This window comes from Pleurodeles waltl, chromosome 6, assembly GCF_031143425.1.
Source record: "Pleurodeles waltl isolate 20211129_DDA chromosome 6, aPleWal1.hap1.20221129, whole genome shotgun sequence".
Taxonomy (NCBI): Eukaryota; Metazoa; Chordata; class Amphibia; order Caudata; family Salamandridae; genus Pleurodeles; species Pleurodeles waltl.
In genome coordinates, this window is record NC_090445.1 from 1601601944 (window position 1) to 1601626718 (window position 24775).

The 24775-nt window shown below is 44.2% G+C and overlaps 1 protein-coding gene across 1 annotated transcript in view; it reads right to left on the minus strand.

Moving 5' to 3' along the window:
* SAPCD2 (suppressor APC domain containing 2) overlaps positions 1–24775 on the minus strand; it is a 70089-nt gene that overhangs the window by 29480 nt on the left and 15834 nt on the right. Inside the window, exons 2-3 of the mRNA XM_069241457.1 lie at positions 21667–21800; positions 5655–5801 (exon numbers count right to left, since the gene is read on the minus strand). Coding sequence (XP_069097558.1) covers positions 5655–5801; positions 21667–21800 — 281 coding nt within the window. The remainder of the gene's footprint in view (positions 1–5654; positions 5802–21666; positions 21801–24775) is intronic.

The window sequence follows — 24775 nt, forward strand, 5'->3', positions numbered from 1 at the left end:
AGGCACCAACGAGGGTCACCTCAGACCCAAATTGCATCAGCCCACACAGAAATCGAGGTGGTCTGACAGCGAAGGCACTATAGTATCATCAATATCTGCATAAAGGTAGACCACTATATATATTCAAAGAGGACAAATACGCTCCCTGCCGTCCACTCAAGGGAAAGTTTGTACTTCAGTGGAATCCTGGGGGATGCACTGTTCCTCTAAAAGGGCACCTCGGGAGGGAGCACTGATGGAGTGCCATCTCCTTGGTGGCACACTTTCAGCGCAGCTCATGCAAGTTTCTTTTGCAGTGCACGTGTTTTGGTATTTCAGGCATGCACAAGAGCAACGAGGATTACCCAATTTGGAATAGGACACATTTTGTTTCATACAAAGGAACTTTGTTATTTGCATATTACAAAAGGAGCAGGTGATAATTATCTGCCTCAACATTATTTTCAGAAGTGAAGAACTAGGAATTCATACGTCTGCTGATATTCCTCATTATGCAGAACTTCTTCGTACAATTAGATACTCAAAGCTCAATTCGACTCTTACCCATGGTCATCCGGAGAGAGTCCCACTTATGTTAGTTTATTATAGCAAAGGGAGAAGCTTGATAAGGGACTAGCTCTCGGACCATGGTTAGCACCCTGAAGCTTAAACAACTAGTTAGCCATATTGATGTTGGGAGAGGATCACGCAGAATGGTGCTTCAGAAGTATACCACGTCAAAGTAAGAAAAATAATTAGAATAAAAATGTTATTCTGAACGTCGCATAAACGACCTTGCGCATAGGGTTAGCACTGCTCCCAATGCCACTACAGAAATCTTTTGCATCGTACAACATTTTTTTAAAGGCAGTGCGTCTGGGGATTGGTGCGATCTTCAGATAAATGTTGACAGTCATCAGCAAAGTACTTTTTGGAGAAAGTGAACAATATATTTACTGGCAGTAGGGACGGAGGTGCACCATGCTGAGGGATTACATTTGAATCCCCCTGGAGCAACCCTCAACAGAGTCCCTCTAATAAAGAAAGCGGAAGTAGCCATTATAGCTAAATATTTTAAATCAGGGTCCCCTTTAAATCCAGCTCCAGTAGATTCTTTTTTTTTCTTCTCTTTTTTTAAATCAAGGGTGGTGATGCTATGGTGACAGCTCTGACAGATTTATTCAATCTATCATTCGCGAGCGGCTGTGTTCAGAATGACTGGAAACATGCCATTGTTTGCCCTTTACTAAAGAAACCTTTGTTAGACCCTCTGGCGATTGAGAGCTACAGACCAATATCTCTTCTCCGAGGTCCAAGTTAGGACTTGGAAAAGATTATTAACAGTAAACTGACAGACTTTTTGGAATCCAATCAGTGCTTTAACTCGACCCAGACAGGTTTTCGCTCAAATCACATTACAGAAACCACACTCTTGAGGGCAACAGAGGATGTGAAACTAACCCTGGATGCAGGGGGCTCAGCAACTCTCATTCTTCTTGATTTGAGTGCAGCCTTGGACACAGTTTCACATGAGGTACTTTTGCAGCATATGGAGCAGGGGGGGGGGCAAAGAAAATCGCAGACGTGGCCCTAAGCTAGTTAGCTTCTTTCCTAAGTGGGAGGAGCTTTCAAGCCTGTGAGGAATCCTGCTACTACTCAGTTCCACAAGGCTCCTCGTTGAGGCCCACGTTGTTTAATATTTATGTACGGCCACTGGCAGATATCATGGAAGCGTGTGGGCTTTCAATGGTATCTTATGGTGATGGCACGCAGCTTTTTTTTACTTTATCCCAGGATACTGTGGCTACCTCTATTATACTTAATAGTTGCTTGTCTAAAGTCCCAAAATGGATAGAAGATAGCTGCCTCAAGTTGAATGGAGAATAAAACTGAGGTAATGATAGTAGGTAGGCCATAAGCCATCCCTCTGGCAACAAATAAACTGGCCGTTGGCACTGGGGGTGCGCCCTGCATCAAAAAATGAAGTGAAACGTCTGGATACTATTCTATGGCCACACAAGATCCCTCCGTACAATTTTGAAATGGCTTCTGTCCGAAGCAAGAAGAACTGTGGTCTAAGGTCTGATATTACCTTGACTAGACTATGGGAATGCAGTTTACCTGGGCTGTCCTAAAATGGTTCTCCGGAAGTTGCAAATACTTCAAAATGTGGCAGCTGGTATTCTCTTACAAATTTCATAATGTCAATCGGCTAGGGATGCCCTTAGATCTCTGGACTGGCTACCCATACGTTGTAGAATCCAGTTTAAAGGGCTCTGTCTGGCCCATCGTGCCAAATATAAACAGGGCCCTGAAATTCTCCATGATTTGATTGCTGCATACATCCCTAGTAGGGCATTGAGATCAAGTTCTTTGGAGCTCCTTGCCGTACCTAGGATAAAAAGATCCAGAGGTGGAGGGCGGTCTTTCACCTATTTGACCCCAAGTTCGGACACTTTCTTCCGATGTATTTGAGAAGTGAAAAGAATTATTTGTATTTTCGTAAGCAATCAAAAACATCTCCCCCCCCCCTCACACAAGTGACTCTGCTTATTTCTTACTGGCTTTCTTAGCACTGGGAAGCCGTTTCGAGTAGCCATTCGCTTTATAAATCTGGAAATAAATACTTATAAGAGCTAAAAAATAAAAAAATAAAAAAAGAGAGACACACATTCCTAGTCTTAAATGAAAGTCAGTGTAGCACTATGATGAAGGAGGGATTCAATAACAGACGTAATAACAGATAAACATAGCGAACAAGTAATCAGTTTGTTCAAATACCCACGTGTGAAAGTGTACATAAGAGGGGAGGGGAGAAAAAAAAAACAACAATCAAAATTTAAATACAAATACAGGGTTGCTCCATTAATTTCATGTTGTGTGAATGAACACCAAGATATTGAAGTGGAGAAATACAGGGATGGACTTTGCTACAAATGGAATCATTTTGTATTTATGGTTTCGACAGCGTTAGTTCTCAGGGGCGAAATGAACAGCATATTTGCATATTCTTTGCATAATACATTCTGGGAGATTTAGCATGGAGGCAATTTTCCATGAATGCTTCATTTGAATTAGTCAAATGAAATTGATCGAAGGGTGGAATTGTGGTCTTGGAACAGAACACCAGGATCTTGGAGAGGCTGAGCTAGCCTGACCATGGCAGAGCCTGATAACCAAATACTGACCCTTCCTGAGCCTGCATATAAGATGCCAACTTTTTGAGCCACTATGCCGACCACCCAATTCCTGAAGCTGCGCACAACTTCTGAGTCACACGTTCATGCCTGTGCGCCCACCCACTCGCTTCAAAGCCTGTGCAGCAATCCATCCACGTCTGAGCCTGTAGTCCAAAAAAGGCTGCCAGTGTAATATTTGGCCAGTGATTGCCTTACGCGGCCACGGACTGCCTTCCACGGCCAGTGATTGCCTTCTGCAGCCAGGGATCGCCTTCTATGACTGACGGCCGCACACATCAGCTCATCGAGTACTATGCATCATACATGTCCCAGACTCGAACTGTTCATGTTCCTTCTTGATAATGTACCCCTGGTCCAATTGCCATATGGTCCTTTGCACGCTAAAGTTTTCAGTTCATATTTTGCTCCGTTTTCCTCGTGACACATTTCCCTTTCCACATAAAGAAGCTCCCACAATCCTGAAGTCTTTACGGTAGCCTAGAGTGTGGCCAAAATCCTCTTGTTACAGTATTAAACGTGAGCACTTTAGTAAATGTTTCTATCGGAACCAGACTATTTCAATGGCACCTGATCGAACAGTTAGACAGCTACTGTGAAATATGAGACTTTACCTACTCTGAACAAATTGTCACTATTAAGGATAACCTCGGCAAAATTCCAAATCCCTTGGTAGCCAATGTATCATCTGAGGGACTGTAAAACCATGTCAGCAATTTATACAAGGTCCAAGCTCAATGTATCTCCTTTTCCTACTTGGGTCCCCAACAATCAAACCCTTGTAAGGAAGTCTACTCTGAGCATCAGTAGCAATGCAGTCAGGGCCACCAGCCCCAGATGGCATCTATGTGGACTTCTTCAAATATCTTTCTTACTTATAGATGCCACTGTTACCAAACCTTGTTAGTGTTTTTTTTTTTTTAATGTGTCATGTTCCAGCACCACCTGGTCTAGGGCAGCACGCATGCGGATATATGAACTGGCAGACAAGGCAGATTCAGGTTATTGCCTCATGTTCCTCTTGGACTCAAAATTCAACATGCAACTTCTCTGGCACCGTTTGCGATTAGCCTAAAGGGATGAGCCTCACTATAAACGCAATGCGGTGATCTGCAGAGCCTTATCTTAAATTTGTGCTTGGTCAAATATGTAATGGCAGCGAGGGGCTCCTTTGGCATGCATGGATCTGAGCTTGGCCTTCAACTGCCACATGACCAGAGCTGTGGGCATTGAGCTGGGAATTCTCAACATTGCCTTGGCACTGCACTCAAACTCTTCAATAAAGGGGTGTTGTCGATTGAATGCTAAATTGCTGTATTGTATTTAGAGGGTAGAGACAAGGATGTGTCAAGGCATCATTTCTTGTTTAATATTCATCTAAATTATTTGGAGGGAGTTCAAAAATCTATCCATTGTGCATCCAGGGCTTGTACCAGACATATACTACTACGCCACTCCGGAGAGGACGTTATCACCTCTCAAGGGGCAAATGCCCACAGGCTGCCACAGCACTTACCACCTAAATGGCTGAACAATTACTCACCACAAATTATCAACAAATGTAATTTAATGTTAATGGGATGCAGTCTGTTTAAACTACATTGATTGCATGAAAAATGTATTTCCTAGACTCAGAAACCTGGGAAGCAGTTACCCAAAGACCTTGCCCTGGGGATTTCAGGTACCACTATACCTCACTTCCGGAAGCAAGCCCCAACTGAGCAAAAAAATGGGTATTTTTTATTTTGAATCTCTGAAAGGCCATACCTCCGGCTACCCAAGGAGAGTAATGCTGTTGTTTACCCATAACACCATTCAGCTTGAGGAAAACAGGTTGCTTAGAAGGTTGTTATTGTTATTTAACCAACTGTTTATTAATAAATCATACCATGCACTTCTATTTGCCATTCCAAATATCATTTGAGAGAACCAACTGCTAATCGTAGATAACGTGCATAAATAGCTCACCGACACCTTCATTTGCCATCGCAGGATGCCGTCCAACAGGAAATAGCGCTTTGGTTACCTCATGGCTACACATATCCGACAACATGAGGTTCAAGACAGCAGAACACTGTATTCTTGTGCAAATACTATTGTGTACGGTGTCCTAAATAAAGCAGGCTGCTACGGAAGAGCTGTAGTCCATGGCAACACAGGCCAGCATTCATCCAGCTTCAAGACTTTTACTATATATGTAATAGTTACATTTTTGCTCCAAGCATAAGTCAACTTGCATGCACTTATATCTTTAAGGAATATCTGCAGTTTTATCATATTGTATGGTTTTCTATAAAATGGTAGGACGTGCAGTTGAACTACTGCTGTTATGATTGTTACATTTGTAATTGCTCAATAAGTCAACTGAATTGAATGAAGGCGGTGCTTGGAAGGCGGCTTCACAAAGAGGGAGGGGAGAGGCTGAGAAGGGACCATTCCAAGGAAGAGCGGGGAGTATCAGGGGACTGCCAGACTCACGGTTGGAGGTTTGGTCTTTCCCAGCTGTTTTTGGCGCTCCTGCACAAGCTGGATCTGTTGGTGGTACCACTCCCGGGCGCGCTCCAGTGCCTCGAGTCCTTGGATCAAGAAGTCCTTTTCTTGCTCCAGCTCTTTCATGCGCTTCAGCTAAACAAACAGCGAAAGAAACCAGCACAAAAAACAAGAGATGTGATCATTAGAGCTGATAGGTGATCATTAACGTTGATAGGTAGCTCATAAAAGTCCCTCAAAGGTTTGTGTTTGACTGAGCAGGGACCACTTGCATATGATCAACAAAGTATATAAACCTATAATGTTAGCCTTGAGAATATATAAATATTCTGGACTTTTGCTGAACCTTTTAAACATAACTAAGCGGAAACAACAGTAAACGACTAACAAGATTGACAGAAATCAGACACTGGCAAGAGTAAAGTCTCTCAAAGCTGTAAGAATTCACAAGTGTGAATTTGGAGATCCACGTTTCGGATGGCATACTGGGTACACCTTCAAGTTATGGCGTAAACAAATATTTGTTTTATAACTTGAGTGAATGGATAGACATGGTGATTTTCCAGCAATCCGAACCCTAAAGTAAAGTAGGTTTGTGGATTTCATACTAGGCACCAGTAAGAATAACGGAAGTCGTACTTTATTGGCAGGCTGAGAAGGGTGAAGCCTGGGAGCAAGACTGGTTTTGTGGTATAAAACTAAGGAGGCGGTGGGGAGAAATAGGGGCAGGGTGCAGAAGGGTGCAGAGAGGTGCGGAGAGAGGTGCGGGGAGAGGTGCGGGGAGAGGTGCGGGGAGAGGTGCGCTCATGGTGAGGTGCGCGCACAGAGAGCTGCGGCCAGAGAAGGTTGTGAAGAAGAGGTGAGATAGGTGCAGGCTGACAGATGTAGGCAGAGAGAGGTACATGCAAGGAAACCTACATGTAGGGAAAAGTTACAGGTAGGGAAAGGTACAGAAAGAGAGAGGTAAATTGAAAGGGCTAAGCTCTACCATAACCAAACAAGCACTGGCAAAGCCAAACATAAGATCCTCATGGCTTTGCGAATACCTCTTGAAAACGTTATTGCTCATTCAGAACAACATTGGTAAAAACAGTATTAAAAAATGGTGCCTGCACACATATGCGTTGTGACACTAAATGAACGTAATGTTAACACATGCGTCACCACACAGGTAAAAAAAAAAAAGAAAAAACTCAATCAAGACTGGAGGGGAAGGGTTTGCAACACAAAGGGCACAGGTCGAATTTCAGTCAGGAACCACAACACAAGGGCAAGAGCAAGAAGGTACATGCACTCACGTGGAGCGCTGAAGAAAAAGAAAAATAATTTTCTGAATGTAAGCAGGGGAAGGATACAAGTCAAATCAACAGAATGCAGAACTATGCTTCAGGGTATGGACAAACACAAGAAAAGGCAGGAAAACCAATGAAGAAGCAAACAAGATTGACAGGAAAGCCAACAAATGGTAAACAACGGGCCCACCTACAGCGCACTCCAAGTTTTGGTATTATCTGCAATATGTCTTTTGACACGAGACCCAAACAGAAACGCTAATAATTAACAACAGAAGACTTCATTGTCGTCTTAATTTAATATGCTTCACATACGTACAACATGATGGTTAAAACTTCAACAAAATGCCAGTTTTTGGTCAATTTTAAAAGACATGGTTGGTGCATGTATCATACTAAAACATGGTATATCTAATTTTAAAAAATCATTGCTAAAAATGTTTCCGCTCCAACATTTATAATATTTAAGCAGATTTTCAATTACCTTTCTACAGTGTTTCAGAACACTAGTGGAAGATATAAGCTTTGGCTACCATACATGTTAGCCTACTAAAAATGAATTAACAGCACTGTTTGTGTAACATCTCTGTAAGGCATAGGTAGCAGCACTGTGTGCTTCTATCGAATCAAAACACAGGGGCGATACGTGATCAGTACAGCGCAGTGATTCTCAATTTAAAGTGAGATCATATCCCATTTGTAGTCTAACAAAAGGGGCACCTCACGTGCCATCACCTAAACTTAATGGAAATATAAAGGCTTCAGTGGAACCATGGGCAAAATGCCAGTCTTGACGAACAGCTGATTCAAGCTTTAACAAGCACTGGAAAAGGAGCTATTGACTTTGGCAATGTGTTTCTGCCATGTTGTACACAGGTGTAGCTGATGTTCAGCATGGTTAAAATTTAGTGGCATGGACTGTCAGAGTGGAGTGGGGGAGTACAGTGTTGTAGAGTGCATTTGTTGGAGTGTCGTAGAGGTGAGTAGAGTTGAGTGGTTCAGTGGCAGAGTGTCATGGGGTGGATTAGGGTGGAGTGTGTGAGTGGATGGAGGTAGTGGTGTGGACTGGATTAGAGTAGAGTGTGGTGGACTGGTGCAGAGTGGGGTGGATCGGATTGGGGTAGAGTGGGGTGGACTGAACTGGGGTGAGGTGGACTGAAATGGGGTGAGGTGGACTGAAATGAGGTGATAAGGCTGGGCTGGATTGGGGTGGAGTGAGTGGATTAGATTGGACTGGAGTGAGGTAAATTGGATTCACTGGATTGGAGTGGGGTGGACTGAACTGGGATGGACTGGATCGGGATAGAGTGGAGAAGATTGGAGTACAGTGTGGTGGATTGGAGTTTGTGGAGTAGAGTTGGGTGGGGGATTGGACTGGGCAGGGTCGATTAATGTGGACTGGAGTGGGGTAGATGAAAGTACATTGTATTGGAGTGGGATCATGTGGGTAGATTGGAGTGAGGTGGATTGTTTGGTAATGGACTTGATTGGAATGAGGTGGTTTGGACTGGAGAGGGGTGGGATGGAACTGATTTGAGTGGGTGGTTTAGGCTGGATTGGATTGGAGTGGGCTGGACAGCAGTGAGTTGGAGTGGAGTGGATCAGACTGGAGTAGGGTGGATCAGACTGGGATGCAGTGGAGTGGGGTGGATTGGACTGAAGCAGGGTGTAATTGATTGTAGTGGGTGGATTGGGTTGCACTGGACTGCAGTGCGGTGGGTTGGATTAAAGTGGGCTGGACTAGAATGGGTTGAGTTGGAGTTTGGTGGGTGGATCAAAGTGGGGTGGGGTGGACCGGACTCGGGTGCTGAGGGTTGAGGTAGAGTGGATTGGACTTGAGTGGATTTGATTGGCGTGAGGTGTACTGGATAGGAGTTGGTTTAGACTGGACCGGGCTGCATTGGTTTGTTGTGAGGTGGATTGGACTGGGACGATTTGGAGGTGGACAGATTGTTTTGGATTGGAGTGGGTTATTTGGGATTGGAGTGAGGCAGGTTGAAGTGGGGTGGATTGTTTTGGATTAAAGTGGGGCAGATTGCAGTGAGTCAGACTGCTGTAGATTGCAGTGGGACAGATTATTTTGGATTGGATTGGGACAGATTGTTTTGGATTGGATTGGAGCAGTTTGGCATGGGCAGATTGTATTGGGATGGACAGGAGTGAGGTGGATTGGAGTGGGGTGTGGTGGACTGGATGGGTGTGGGGTGGATTGGATGGGAGTGGCATGGATTGGGGGATGGAGTGAGGTGGACTGCAGGGAGGTAGATTGGGATGTAGTGGTTTGGGGTAAAGTGGATTAGATTGGATTGGAGTGGTGCGTATTGATGTGGGGCGGATTGTTTTCGATTGGGGTGGGGCAGACTGGAGTGGGGCAGATTGTTTTGGACTGGAGTGGGGCAGACTAGAGCGGGCAAATTATATTGGGGTGGGTTGGGAGGATTGGAGTGGATTAGAATGGATTGGGGTGAGCGGTTTGGAGTGGAGTAGATTGGAGTGGGACGGATTGGAGTGGGGTGGATTTTGGTGTACTGCACGATTAAGTGTTAAAGCTTAGTTTCACAAATTACACATAATGAAGAAAATATCACTTTGCAATATTTAGAACAAGATAATAGTCATCTTTTGAGAACAGTCACACGAGCAAAAACAAAAGACAACATGAGTGCATACTGAGAAAAGACTACTTGGCAAAATAAGAGAAAGTAAGCTATACAAAAATAAAAAAAACTTAGCAATTTTGTTTGTCCTGCTTGATATATTTTTGCCAGTCACAAGCCTACTGTTTCCAGGGTACTAGAAGTTAAAAAGAACAAAATAGTACCTCAATCACATTGAGAGCAGTGGACAGGCACTGATTAAGTTGGATGAATCAGTGCTTGGTCCCTGCTCCACAAATAGGAACAGAAATTATGCTTGGCCTGCAGTGACAAATTATGAGGCTGTAAAGAAAAGTGTCAGGCAAGCCAACAAATGGTAAGGAACAGGCGGGCTCCAAGCCATTTAAAGTACAAACCAGAGTCTTGCAAGCGAGATGCATGCACTCGCAGGCTCAACCCCAAAAACATGCATGCCAGTGGCTGAAGGGAACAACCTGAAGCTGTCTCTCTATGTCCTATTTCTTACTGTGCATTAATTGAAGACATGAGATTACTAGTTAGCTAAAGCCAGACCACAATTTTTTTTTTTTTAAATATATATTTTCCCAGTAATGACCAGGGTTGCTCCATCTAAGCAAAGAGAAGCTTAATGCAGCCGATTTATCCGCTCCGCCCCCCCACACCTCCAGGTAAACACCAGGCATGTTACTGACAGACCAACCATTTTTTGGCTGTGAACACTAAGCTCACAGGTATGGCCAAACATGCACCAGGAGTTCCACGAGGGACTGCAAGATTAGAGGCGGTGTAGGAGGCTTGCGGATGCACCACTCACTCTCTCCACATTCAAGGGGATGATGCTGCAAGGCTGAACATAAGTGAAAGAGCCAGTGCCGCCACTGCAACCTACATCACTCCTTTAGTGCCTCCAGCGCCCACCCATCCTCTGGCTGATCGTCTTACCCCTGGAGAAGTAGTCCCAAGACCCTGTCCCTTCTACTTTACACTCCAGTTGACGGGCGCTGCCTCCACTTCCAACACTACACTAAGGTCTTACATACTCACCTCAGTCTGCCAAAAACAAGTGGGAAGGAACAGAGCCAGCAGCACTGGAGGGCACTCATTGTTCAGTCTGGGCAGTGCTAGAGCCAAGACATAAGTAAAGTCAGAGCAGAGATGTGCGCATGAGCGGTCGGTGATTGAAGCAACCAGTCAGCATGCATCCACTGCTCATCTTGTGCTCTACAGACCACAGCACACCCAAAGCCACACCGGCTATTACCTGTCCCGACAGTCCACAGTTCTCTTCAATCACACTTCTGAAAGAGTTCACCAAGGAAGAAGTAAGGCTCCGCAGGAGACCCGCTGCCTCCTTTCAGTACTTTTGTTAACAACAGCAGTTGGTATTTGCATAAGGAATGTAAACTGAAAACATTCAATCCATTACCCCAAAATTAAAGTGTTACGACTCGGTCGTCCCATCTCTAGGGGGTACTGTAAACAGACTATCTACAGCCTGGGATTCACCATTAATACTCGTCCAGAGTCCCTTTCGGATCCCTGTTTGCTTCCCATGTCGATATGGTATGATATTGTAAAACTACATTTGCTTCCATTGACTTCAGATCCTAGAATGCACTGCCTGGTAGTCAGGAAAACCTGGATTCTGCTATCCATTGTTTCCAATGGGAAAAGTCTGGTTGTTCCTTTATACTGGATTCTCTTCTCCAGGACTTGTGAGAGACTGGGACTGCACACACCTGTGATCACTCTTGTGCAGCCCAGCTATGTGACTCCGCCCTGGCCTTGCTGCTGCCTGGAACTGCTTATAAGCTGCCATTTCCTGAAGCTCCTCATCATGCATTGGAGTTCATTTCCTTTGTGTACCAGTCCTCTTTAGGCCTTGCTTCAGCCTGAACCTGCACTCCGATTCCCAGCCCTGTTTCTGCTTGTTCCAGCTCCCTGTGTTCCAGTCCTGTTTTTGCATGCTTCAGTCAGAGCCTACTCTCTGTTTTCCAGTACTGTTCCTGCTTTGCGTCAGCCTGATTGTGTTCCCTGTTCCTACTTTTGCCTCCTTGTTTGTTGCTTCTGTTTCTGTTTCTTCTTGGGGTATTGGTTTCCAGGAGGCAATTCCTGCCCCATCCTTTGTCTAGTGTTTATGTAGTCTTAAGTGCCCAACAGTGACAGTGTGCTATTGCTGTTTTCTAGGAATTGCCACTGTGTTTCCAGATGGACCCACAAGGGCTTGTCTCATGTATGCAAGTACAATCCTTGTTTGTGCTCTAAGGGTCCAGAGACAGAATCACTTCTGCTGCATCCTTTCTATGGGGCTTGCTGGAAGACTATCTGTAAGAGTAATCTGCACAGAGGCCTTGACGTTCCTTGTTGCAAGTTCTGAGCCTTACCCTGTGTACAACCTTAGTGGTAACCCAGTGTGTTTGTCCATTACTGATCCGTTCCCAGTTTGTTCACACCAAGGTTGCTCTGCCTTCACTAGTCTGTGCCTTGCTGTAACCATTCATCCTGGGAGTATGCTTTTAGCTGCTCTTCTGCTTTGGTGCACTACCTCCATAGGGAGATATTCTGTGACCTCAAGGGGTGCCCCAACCAGAGTCCAGATAGAACCGCCCGCAACTGTGACAAAGATTGGTTGGGCAGAATGGGAGTGCAGTCAGGGCAGAGTCATGTGAAGCAGTTTATCTTTGTCTTATCACCAATATGTATCTTATTTTTTTTTATAAAGTCTGCACTCACAAAGTTAAACCACTCCCAAACCTTCCTGCTACAGATGTGCAAAAACCCAGAACACTGTCCATAAATGCAAACACCGGCTGTGCCCACACCTGGGCAAACATTTTCTACTTGTGAGTAATTCAAAAACCCCAGGAGCTGCATCTACCATAAGGCAATGGGAGAACTGGTGCTGACTTGCTGGTATTCTGCTTCCTGTCCCTCAGTCTACAACAATGTCTGCCTGATCATGGTGACAGCAGGCAACAAACCTCTGGCAGCTGTTAATGTCACAAGACATTTGTCCCAGTGCAGAACACCTGGTCTCACCATCCAGTAACTCCCTATGGTCTTCGCTAGGCTTTCAATAAAGGTGGATAAGTGTTGCGCAAGCGCTTTGAATCAGGACACGTGCCGTTGCTCAACGAGAATTTAAATCTTTGAGACACTTGCCAGAAGGACCTAGGAGAGAGAAAGAAAGAGCGAGAGAAAGAGAGAGAGAAAGAGACAGAAGAGAGAGAGAGAGTGTGTGAAAAAGAGAGACAGAGAAAGAGAGAGAGAAAAAGAGACAGAAAGAGAGATCCTCGCTATATCATGGTCCAGACAGTATTTTCCCAGTTTAGCTTGGAAGCCCAGGCCATTGCCAACTGTGATGGAAAAGACAGTGAGACATCACTTCCATGAGATATCGGCTTCTTCCAGAAACTCTAGCAAACTAACTTAAAGTGTTGTTCATCGCTGGCATAGGTCTAGCAAAATACCACAAGCTAGCAGGAAGGTAGTGCTATCCTGTGCGTAGTGCAGATTCTGTCCTGGATGGAAGATGGCCTCCAGCGGTTATCAACTATAGGATCTCAGGGGGTTGTTAGAGTGAGCGCGCTTTCCGATGACAAGTCTAACACTACCGGTTAAGACATCGAGAGGTCCCTGGTGGTTAGTGCTCTGGGATGCACAGTGGTTCTAGAGGTATGTTTAGCCACGGCTGCCTCACCTACTGAGGGCTGTATAACTCGCCAAGTAGGGGAGCAAAGACTGCTAAATGCAATATCAAGGTCATAGAGAGGGCTATTGGTGGTGCCAACATATGGGTGGTGTCTATGAAAACCAATGAGCAAAGGGATAGCATTGTGCAAGAACACCATCTTGGACATGCCCTGTTCACTCTCCTCATGTAATCTGACATAGGCTTGCCTGTCACTAGGAGCCAGCAACAAGGGTTGTCAATCAGTCTTGCAAGGATCAACAAAGTCCATGTCCACGAAAGGTGCAAACATGGAGATCTGCTTGTGAGGTAAAAGAAGACCTTGCTGCAAGAAAACTGAGTAGACACAAACACTAAACAAACACAGCCAAATAGATCTGGCTTTAATTTGTGCTAATGCCTATACACAGGCATTCACAAAGGCTGCTTGCATGCATGAATAGCAATTAGCAGATTAAAAGTGCCATTTTTTGGCTTTGCTAAAGCTGAGACAAAAGGCAGCAAAAAAGACAGGTTGCAGTATAGGATGCATACAAGGGGACAGATTGAGTGTGTCAAACAGTGTGATGGCCGATTGTACTTTTCAGATAAAGCAAAATATCCATCCTGCAAATAAACTAAAGCACTTCCTAGAAGGAGGAATGATACACCAAACAGCCAACAGCATGAAGTGAGAGAAATACTCCTCTAGGTGGAGCCAAATCCCACTATGTACATTTTAAAGAATTGATAACAATAGGCACCAGACTACAACTTTGTCAAGCCAGACCTAAAAAAAATGCCTCTCTGTAAGTGACATTCACATAGCACAAGTTTTACAAACTACTCAGCTGTGGCGTCTAAAGCAAACTTCCCAATCACTTGGAAAATAAGAAAGCAAGAGTAGCAGAAATCACCTGGTCCATTCAGACATAAAATCACCAAACTATTGATAAAACTAGCAAATGTAATCTTCCCTAAAAGGCAACTGGCCCCAACAGCGACAACCGGTGCAGAAATAATTATGCAACTCAAAAAGGAGTCTCTAAAGTTAAAACATACAAAAATAAGCAAACTTGTTTGTGAAGTACATTTAAAGGAACGGACAGTCCCTAAGCGTGTTCCATCTCTCGCTGGCAGGACCTGAATACAGATTACGATGGTACCTTGTCTAAAGTAGGGTGAAGACCACGGAAGGCCATTTCCCACCCTCTGAAAAAGGGACAGAAGGAAAGTGGACTAGTCCATCTTTTACCCTTCCCCCCCCTTTTTCGCTGACTGAAGAGACTTGGCAAAAATGTGCCAGTTTCTCTGGTAAACATACAATGCAGGCTCAGAGCTTCATTGCGACTGAATTGGAGATGAAAACCTAAATTTACCCGTCAAACGAATCCGTTTCGGACGTAGGCTATATAAAAATGGTCGATGTATTTCTTCGGACGTGAGACTATAAAACACGAGCTCGCTGCCAAATTTAGCATCGAGTTTTCCAAAATAATAGCTTTTTGCGGGAAACATTAAAAGGTCATTATCATTTTTTTACTTTGGAGCTATTGAAAGCAGCAACAATTATAGCTTTTATGCAGCTGAACATAAAAACCTTGCAGAAATAACAAATAGACAGGGACACTGTGAAGGTCTGATCACTGCAGGACACGTTACACTCTTCCCCCGACTAATCGGTCCAATGAGCAAATATTTGATTTTCACATAACAAACCAAACAAATGAAATAATTCTAGGAGTCCATGCCAGTGACAGGTGAGCACTGTAAACACCAGTGACAAAAGAACTAATTGACCCCCGCAGTAAAAGTAACAAGTCAACCAAAAAAAGTGGAGAAATTTAAAAACTTGTCTGGAAGTCTAAAATCGGGGTTATGGTGTTTTGGTGCATTACTTTCTTACGTTAGTATTTTGATTGATGGTCCAACAGTAGTTTCATACCCTGTAGCCAACTACGGATTTAAAGAATCCTGCTTAATTATCCACTTACGTCATTCCCATTAAAACACCTGCTTGCCCTACCTACCCAAGGACTGAAGCCAGGCAACCTACCCATCCGAAGAAGTGCAGGGCCGAAAGACTGTACCCGTCAGCATGCAGGGGCACGAAGAGGATGCTATAGACCGCACGCACACCCATGGAGGCTGTTGAATTACAAGCAGAGGCTGGCCTCAACCCTACCAGCCGGGCTCTGATGGTTACCGTGGAAACCCTCAATATATGCCATGAATGGACAAGCCCCGCCGCCCAATGAATGCGCTGGTCCTTCTCAACCGTACTCCTATGAAGAGACGGGGCGGCCGAAGGGATACAATGTCATTCAATGTCAGGGCAATGGGTTGTAAAAAGGGGGAGGGGGGGGAATGTGGAGAGGGGGAACTACATTGTTTGGACCCAAGCAGACATTCAACAATGGAAACCTCCTATCACACTTACAATGGCCTACATTCCTTTCCTGACTGGAGCCCGTCCCCGTCTCTGCGACGATATAACATCAGTCAGACTTCATGTTTAAGAACTTGTCCGTCATACGATGGCAGCACCATTAGTGGGGTGGTCCTACTTGAAGCACCAAATACGGGTGCATGATAATGTGGAAATCATTGGAGATCTGATCCAATTCTTCACAAACCACAGAATCAAGAGGCTGAATTCACAGGATTGCCTCAAACACACTACCCCTAAGTCTCACCTCTGCACGAGTTTCAAGCCATTTGAAAAATGTTTTTTCAAAATCATAAAGACCTACACACTAAGCAAAATGTATTTTTCGCTTCATAAGTTCATTTATGTCAAAGTAGAAGACAGCGAGTATCAGAGAGTGCAATACAATCTCACAACATGTTCCATAAGAACTGCAAACCTTATTGAGTACAAGGACTTACTTTAGTTATTTCACTGTTGTATTCCCATTGGATTAAGGAGTCTTGAGAGGAACAGAACGAGTGAATGGGACGAGTGAGGAAGGAAACAGAGATAAAGGGTAAGAAGAAGCAGGGAATTTAAAAGGGAAGGAGAAACAGTGTGTGGGGGCGCGTGTGAGGATTATAGATAGGCGAACAAGTCAGCCAACAGACTGATTACACTGTCTCAACACTACCACAGCCAAGTGGCAGCCTATGCAGAGGCCGCACAAAACCCCTGCACCTCAAAGGGATATTAGCCTGGTTTGTATAGAGCATCACTTCCCCCAAAGGACAGCTTTACCGAAGTCAAGGTCACGCGAAGTTAAACCCAACTGAGTTTCTACATGAATGGCTTGCAATCTAGGAAGAGAGATGGGGAGTCACTTAGATTGATGAAAGCTTCTGACCTCATTCTAAACAGAAGATTTACAATTCAAGCCAAGGACGTTTCAGGTGTGTCCCGAGCTGGGAAAATGGGCACGCACCAGGACACAGAGTGTGGCTGTACATTGGGTGCACTCCTGGACCAGCAGGTGATCAACATTAGACAAAGTGTGCATCATCTGAGAAAGTGGGGAAAAAGGTAATACAGTTTAGATAACACTGTGCTTTATTAATAACAATGTGGAAAAGAAAAAAGAGATTTGCGGTGGCCGTCAAGAAAAGATGGGGTGGGGGGTGAGCTTCACATGTAACAGATGACGGTAGATCAAGGTCCTGCACTGAAAGAGCAGAGCGCGGCCACAATATACCCTTGAATTTGCCCTAAAAATAGAAAGAAGAGGCTAAGAACAGTGGTTCCATGGATCTGGATTCATCACTGACGGCAGCAAACTGATTAGAACCTGGGACCATACATCCGATCATATGCACAATTCAAGAGGAATTCTCATAAAAAAGTAATCTGCTCCTCAATATCTACTGGCACAGAAAATGACACATTTAGACGATTTCAGATAAGCAGAATTGAGATTCCTCTGAAACAAGATCTCAGGTTGGATTGTAAGAATGTTCCAGGTCCAACAGTGGGAATAAAGGGACCAGGAAAGGCACTGAAAACAGATAGTCATACTAGTGGCCTCAGGAACCACGGACGGAAAATCACCAGAGACCCGGGGCATGGCTCTGGGATGCAAGGGAGGACATCTTCGATGTCCCTGAAGATAACAGTGTGAACACAAACCTTTATTTAAATCCTTTTTTCCATGGACTTCTTCCTACCGTCTTACACACGGGTGTATTAAAAGCAAGTGGGTGATGGACCCATTGAACTACCAAAAATTCATAAGACAAAAACCAGGCACAATCAGGAAACACCACTATTACAAGTGCCAGTCTTTGAATTTAAAATAAACTGCATCTTTAGAGTCTTCTGAAGCATCTGCATGGTCTTGTGTTGGACAAGATGAGCAACAGTGTATGCATAGGCCTTGCTTCAGGGGCGCCCCAAGGCATCTACCACAGATATGCATTTCCTGAACCCGGGTATCATACTAGCGGGCACTCCTTCAGAACAAAGGCACCACCGGGACTGATCACTGGGCAGGAGGTCTTCGAGATTAACTGGTTCCTTCTCCGTTAATTGTCAAACGGCCAGTGCAAAATAAATCTTAAAATTCACCCTGGCTGCACTTATCTGGCGTTAACATAACCTATGATAGGCACCCAATATACAAGAAATTAAACTAATTAAATCTTCAAAGCATTATTGCCATAATCAGAGGAAGAAAGGTAATGATGTTCTTTGCCAGCAAATGCTTCAAATTACAGGGGTTGGCCACTTGAATTACAGGGGCTGACAACTTGAATGGTTTGCTGGTTCAATGGAGACAAACAGAGGATGCAAAGGGTCACTGTAAGTCATCATCCAAGTATTTCCAACTCCTTATTCTACTGAATCTCTTCTCTACAAAAGACCATTTTTAAACAAACATACATAAACATGCCTTGGGTAGACACAGTGGACTTTCTCAAACATGAGAGCAAGGGCCAGTCTGCATTTCAGCTTCGACCTAAACTATTGAAGTAGGCAGACTTACCTCCCTACAGCATATTTAGTGCTTCCCAGCTAAATGACATACAATCTAAAGTTAGTTGGTGTAAGTAAGCTGAGCTGTACTGATTATGCCAGTGTGCCCAGACACAACAAGGCAGGAGGAATTCCAACAGTTTTAGACATAAGCAAAAGAAATATGGAGCAAACAAGTACTAAACCTTGGAAATATGGGAATGTTTTCATCATAATGTAAGGATAGCACATGCTAAGAACAAAGGCCTTTGGGCCACTACTGTGGCATCTCTTCAGAAGACCTGGGAAGTTGAAGCCAAAATTCCTAAAACTCTGATATTTCACAATAAAGATACTGGTTTAGTGCAGGGGTCCGTCTCCAATACTTACTGCAATAAGAGCTACTTATAACCAATGAAAATTATCTCGAGCCACCAATTTTATTAGTATTGTAATCATGACCACCTCAGAAAAGATTGCATTACTGGACACCCTGTGAAAGCTTAGCAGCAGTAGTCAACTTAATGCATCAGGCAGGGTTGCCACAGCAAGCTAACAAAATATTTGTTGGTTTGATTTTGAAAGCGCCTATATGGTTAATACATAACAGCCATACCTAAAATGCCCCTGAAAGCAAGTTAATAACAAGTCTCCCCAACGCCACATGTTTACTCAAATATCAGCTTTAAATATATTTTGGAAATTCAGCAATTTTGATCCAGATATAAAAGTTGTGAAAAAACACATATATTCGTCTTGAATGCAAACTCCCAATTTTAGAATACTTATATTAATTTAAGCAAGCAAAATTCTGGGCTGCACCCAGGAGAGCTTCTTATAGGTTACCTGGAGAGCTACCAGTAGCTCACGAGCTACTCTATGGACAAGCCTGGATTAGTGCAAGCTACTTCATTGAATCAATTTACGTTACACTAGAGAGGTTCAGTTCAGTGGCAGAGCCCACAGGTTGACAGTCACCAGATATTAGGGCTTGTTACAGCCAGGTTTTAATTGAATTTCTGAAGGAGCACAATCTCTGCAGCACAGTTGCGTCATAGGAAGACTGCTCCACAAAAAAAAAAAAAAACGTTTCCACTGGTGCAGTGACAATCTGAGCAAAACAAGCAAGCTGACCACCGAGCTTCAAAGTCAAACTAAGTTCACTTTCAGAAAACACCCTACCAATTTCTCAACCAAGAGCCACTGGAAATTAGCAAGAATCCATGTGAAACCCTAACCCCCTGCCCCCTCAACCCATCCCCCTCCTCCTCGATTCCCACTCCCTACCTTGCAAATCACACTTGAATGGTTAAAATACAGATTCTTGCTTTCCTGTCCTACTGAAGCAATCAGGCTGCCACTTCACTCCCTGCAAACAGGTATCTCCCATCACCATTCGAGACTCAACGTTAAACACAAAGGCACTTATCACTGCAGGAGAAGTCACCACACAGAGGTGTCCCAAACAGTAAGGATGAATGCTAAGAGGGCAAAAAAAGCGTATTATTTTTTTCTCACTGCAGTGCTGGTCCTGATGCAGGTAGACAACCCCTTCCCCCAACACTTAAGGCCGCCAAAAGCTAGGAGGCAACTTTTGACGAACAAAGAGAAAACACAACGAAGGGTATGTTGGGTAGAAAGAACAAGGTTGGTCTGACCCTTTTGTCAGTGCATGCAGAGCCAGCGTCTCCATCAGGCCAGCTAGGACACCCACCGTGCCGGCCACGATCTCAAGCCTGCCTGCAGGAGAAGTCAGGAAAAGAGACTTTGGCAATATTGTGTTCCAGGCAGTGTAGAAGTGATCCCCCACAATATGTGCCATGCGTGAACATCAGCCTTCCTATGACACTACAAACTGGCTGAATGGACAGCTGAACCCCCCAATTGGACACGGTCTGTCTCCTTCACTCTCATTCCGATTTTAACATGGATGCGATAGCCTAAGCCTGACATTATATACCTTGAACCCAGTTCCCTTCATCTTTAGGCAGAGGCATATCAAGTGCAGTTAACTCTGCAAAATCTCATGGCATTTCACAGAGAAAACAAACGTCGAGAAAGTAAAGCCCCTGTAGAAGATTTATTTCACCGCCGAAAAAGTAGCATCAACTCATTATAAAACACATTTTCACTTAACTGAAAAGACACACACACATATAAGGAAAAGAATATACAACAGACACGCAGACCCAGTGAGTACAGAACGGTGGTTTAACATGTGTTAGGTTTGTCAGCACGCCTCCAGCCAGTAAAACTTCACGATAAAGCCTTTCCTTAGCACGAACCTGTTCATGTGACCTAAATTACTTCACATAGAAACCTCTGCACTGCATCTCAATTGCTCATTATCAGTCCTAGAACTTGAAACATACTCCGCCTGGCCAGAAGCAGCTGTGTGTGCTCTCTACCTTAGTTAAAGGCCCGAAACGTTTACTCGCTCAACGCCCCCAACATGGCCAAGCTACTGGGTAGCTTTCCATCTACCTGGAACAAATGAGTCGGCTTGAAAACCGAGTTAGGAGAGGAAGCTGCAGACTGCTGGATGTTCTCCCAAGACGGGGCGCAATGGAGCCATACTGCTCTCCTGGCTTTCTGGAACTGGCTGATGTTAAAAGTAAACACCTGGCCATCCACAAAACCATAAAGATCTCCCTTTACATTTAACCAGATGTGGAGGTCACGTGGGAATGGAAAGGTTGCTTCATGCATTCCTGGTTTCAGGATAATCACGGACAACATAAATTGGTTCCAATGAGATTCAATGTATGCAAGTTTCTTATCCAAATTTCCTGGAAAACTGGTATGATCTGGCTGGCCTAGACCTACGCTTAAACCCCCTGCTTTAAAACCTCGCTCTACATTTGCAGTGGTCATTGTACACCAAAGCAGTTACAAATAAATATTTTAATAAAATGCAACTTTTTTTGTTCCCTGCCACCTGCTTCACAGCATAACTACCTCCAGGCTGTCCAGGGAATAGATGGACAGCTCAAACACAGATTGGCCTTTAAAGAACTGAGCAGAAATGGAAAGATCGACCCATACCTTCTACAAGTTGTGGTCCCAAAAGAAACAGTTTTAAAAGACAAAATCAAGCCAGGGATCTTGAAAGAATTGAGCAATTATTTTTAATTCAAAGATTAATCCCAATTACATATTTGGTTGAATTAAGCACATCTGTTGTAAATTTATTTATGTGGTAACATTAGCAGCTGTGAGAGAGCGGAACTAAACAGGATGGGGGATCACATGACATCCTCTGCCAAGAATGGAACATGGAAGACATATGTAGTGGTGAGGACAGCTTAAGGGCACCTTAAAACAAAGTGAAAAGCAGACACGGTTGAGAGACAAAGTACAACATACTAGACAGCAAATCAAATGACACCCACGTACAGGCACGTGGATGAGCATCCCGAGCTGCAGACCTGATGACTGGCACTTAACAGTACAAATTCGCTATTTCAGGTCGCAACCACTCCCGTTAAAAGGGTCTGCTTACCATGCCATAGTCCACCCCATTGGTGATTGTGTGACGCCGGTGATCTGTACGATCCCTCGGATGCCGTTGAGATTCCCTCACCCCCGCCGCTGTGCTATCACTCTGAGACCGCACCATGACATTACCATCCACAACTGCAGGAGGAGCAAAGAAAAAGTTAACAGCAGGCAGACAAAGAATCGGAAAACCAATACAAGGGGTGTATGCAAGCAGCTATGCTACATTAGCTACAAAAACTGAGAGGCAACCCAGTAAAATGACATTGTCAAAAATGTGGTCTTAGTTATATTCCGTTTAAATCTTCAAAGAGCTCTTTAAGAAAACTTTCAACCCATGTGACCACTGATTTGTGATTTCACTATCAATTTTTGATGGCACTATATCCAGACTCAACTTATTTTTTCCCCACTGTATTCTTGGATTGTTTCCAAGCTGAACCGGGATTTCCTTTCTCATATCTAGAAGATTTGTGGTCATCCCCCCATCTTGCAAAGCTCGAGATTGCAAAGAATATTTTTGTAAATGGCTCTTATAAGTGATGCTGAAGCACTGGGATATTGGGGTGCCCGTGCCGATTCGGTTTATATGCTTGAACAAATTACACAAGGGTGTAAGCCAGGTTCAACAAGGAGAACGCAAAGCCTAATTTGTCCATGTTGACCCTAATATTTACTTGCTAGACAAGGTGCTTAACAGAAAGAAACACAGAATGCTATAGCTGAAAATAGAAAATAATGCTAGATGTTACCTATTAATTAGCTGAGAATCCTTACAGTCAAACTCTCTGCCACTCCAGCAGGTTATAAAGTCACAAAACCAGAAGCAGTGCTTAAAATGTTGTAGAAAAAGGTTGCGATTCCAACACGTCATCCTGTGAGATTTGAACAGGTTCAAGAATATGAAGCGCGTATTTCTGGGATTTCACATAAACACCAGAGGGGTGATCTCAGAAATGCTGGTGTGCTAGTTTCAAATCCAACCTCCACAGAAGTGGTGAGCTCCTGCAATCCAGAAATACTTTCAATGCATTACAGATCTCGGCACAAAAATGGACAAACCGGCCAGTGATAGTTTGGGATAGAGCTACGAAGCTCAAGTGAACACCGCATGCATACATGGCCAACCTTCCCAAAAACATCTGATTTTAAGCCACGTTGGTGGTTCACCTGATTAGTTTCTCCTCCACTCCCACATGAAGGGAGACTTCCAGTAGGGGCTATGTACTTTTCGTAAGGAAGCAACGATGATCACCTCTGTCCCTATAAGGGTATTTGCCACCAGAGTTTGTATTTAAGATCTTTAATAACTCCCTGCAAACGAGATATATGGCCAGCACAGCAGACTATATGAAATTATATATAAATATTATCCACCCAACAAAGGGTCTTCATGAAATACGTTCTGGCCTGTTGCATTTAAATGTTCTAAAAAAATAAAAAATAAAAATAAATAACATTTTTAAAAAAGTCCGACTACTAAAAGCACCTTAGGCGCTCTTTTTGTGGTGCATGTTGCAAAAAGGAGGCGTTTTGGGAAAGTCAAGCTCAGGACTTCCACATCTTCCCATCCCTACCTTTATATAACCAAGCCACAGTAGAGAGGTGATGACTTTCTATATTTCAAAATGTACACAGACACTCTCATTTGTATTTTTACTATATGACGGCAGGAGGAAGGCTTACTATGTCACAGGTACTGTTTATATTTTGAGGGTCAAATTGGCAATTAATAATCAAAGTTCATCTTAATCTTTACCCATCGTGGTATTGATATACTTAGAAATTCTTCATTTTTGCCCGGTTCTTTTTTGTTTTTACTTTCAACAATACAACAATGTATACTCGCAACACTGAAGGGCATCATCAGCTCAAGACAAATCGGTTTCCAGGAAACAGCTCTGTATCATGGCTGCTCCACCTATACTAATGCTTCCATTTTCTTACGATAATGGCATTACTCCTAGTCCTACTCCCTCGCCTTCCTTTTAACCAATGAGGCCTCCCGCCTCCCCCCTAGACCCTCCCTTCCCCTTTCAAAACCCCCCCCACCCTTATCCCCTCCTGTACAAAAACCAAGCCCAAGCTGCAACTCGGACAGTCCGTACCGGGAGGGTGGGAGGGAACGGAAAAGGAAGGAGAGGGAGTAGGACTAGGAGTAATGCCATTATCGTAAGAAAATGGAAGCATTACCTCCCGTCCCTCCCTCGCCTTCCTTTTAACCAATGAGACATAGCAAGAAAACACACAGGAGACGGACATCGAGTTGCAAGACCTTTATTTAATATCCTGCACCAAGAACATCCCCAAACATTATCTCATAGAGGATAAGACCCGGTGACCTAACACCGACTCCAAACTACCCAAGTCCGACAGCCTATGACACACAAACGTCGAAGGAGAAGCCCAAGTGGCGGCCCTGCAAATTTCCACCACCGAAGTCCCCTGAAGCTCTGCCACCGTAGCCGCCATGCCTCTGGTAGATCTCCCCTGAATCCCTAGAGGAGGAACCACCTCTTTCAAGGAATAGGCCAACAGAATTAAAGATCAAACCCACCGACTCAAGGAAGCCGTGGAAGGTTTCTCACCTTTGCGAGGCGGACCAAAATTAACAAACAGTGAATCCCCTTTACGAAAAGGAGCCACCACCCGCAGATACTCCAACAAAACCCTACGTACATCCAACGAATGCAAACGGACCTCCTCCCTTGATGAGGGAGTCGGACAAAATGAAGGAAGGATGACCTCCTGCCTGGAATGGAACAAAGAATTGACTTTTGGAATAAAAGAAGGCACCGGAACCAGAACCATCCTATCGGGAAAAATCTTACAAAAAGGAAAGGAACACGCCAATGCCCCCAATTCCCCCAACCGACGAGCCGAAGTAATGGCTACCAAAAAGAACGTCTTCAAAGATAGATGTCGCAAATCACAGTCCCCCAATGGTTCAAAAGGGGTCTTCGTCAACACATCCAAAACCAAGGACAGATCCCATGAAGGAAAAGACCGCACCGGGCGAGGAAATAAATTAATAAGCCCTTGAAAAAATCTAGGCATCAATCGCCCTTCATCCTGAAGATTACGCCATGGTCCTCTGAATGCCTGAATAGCCG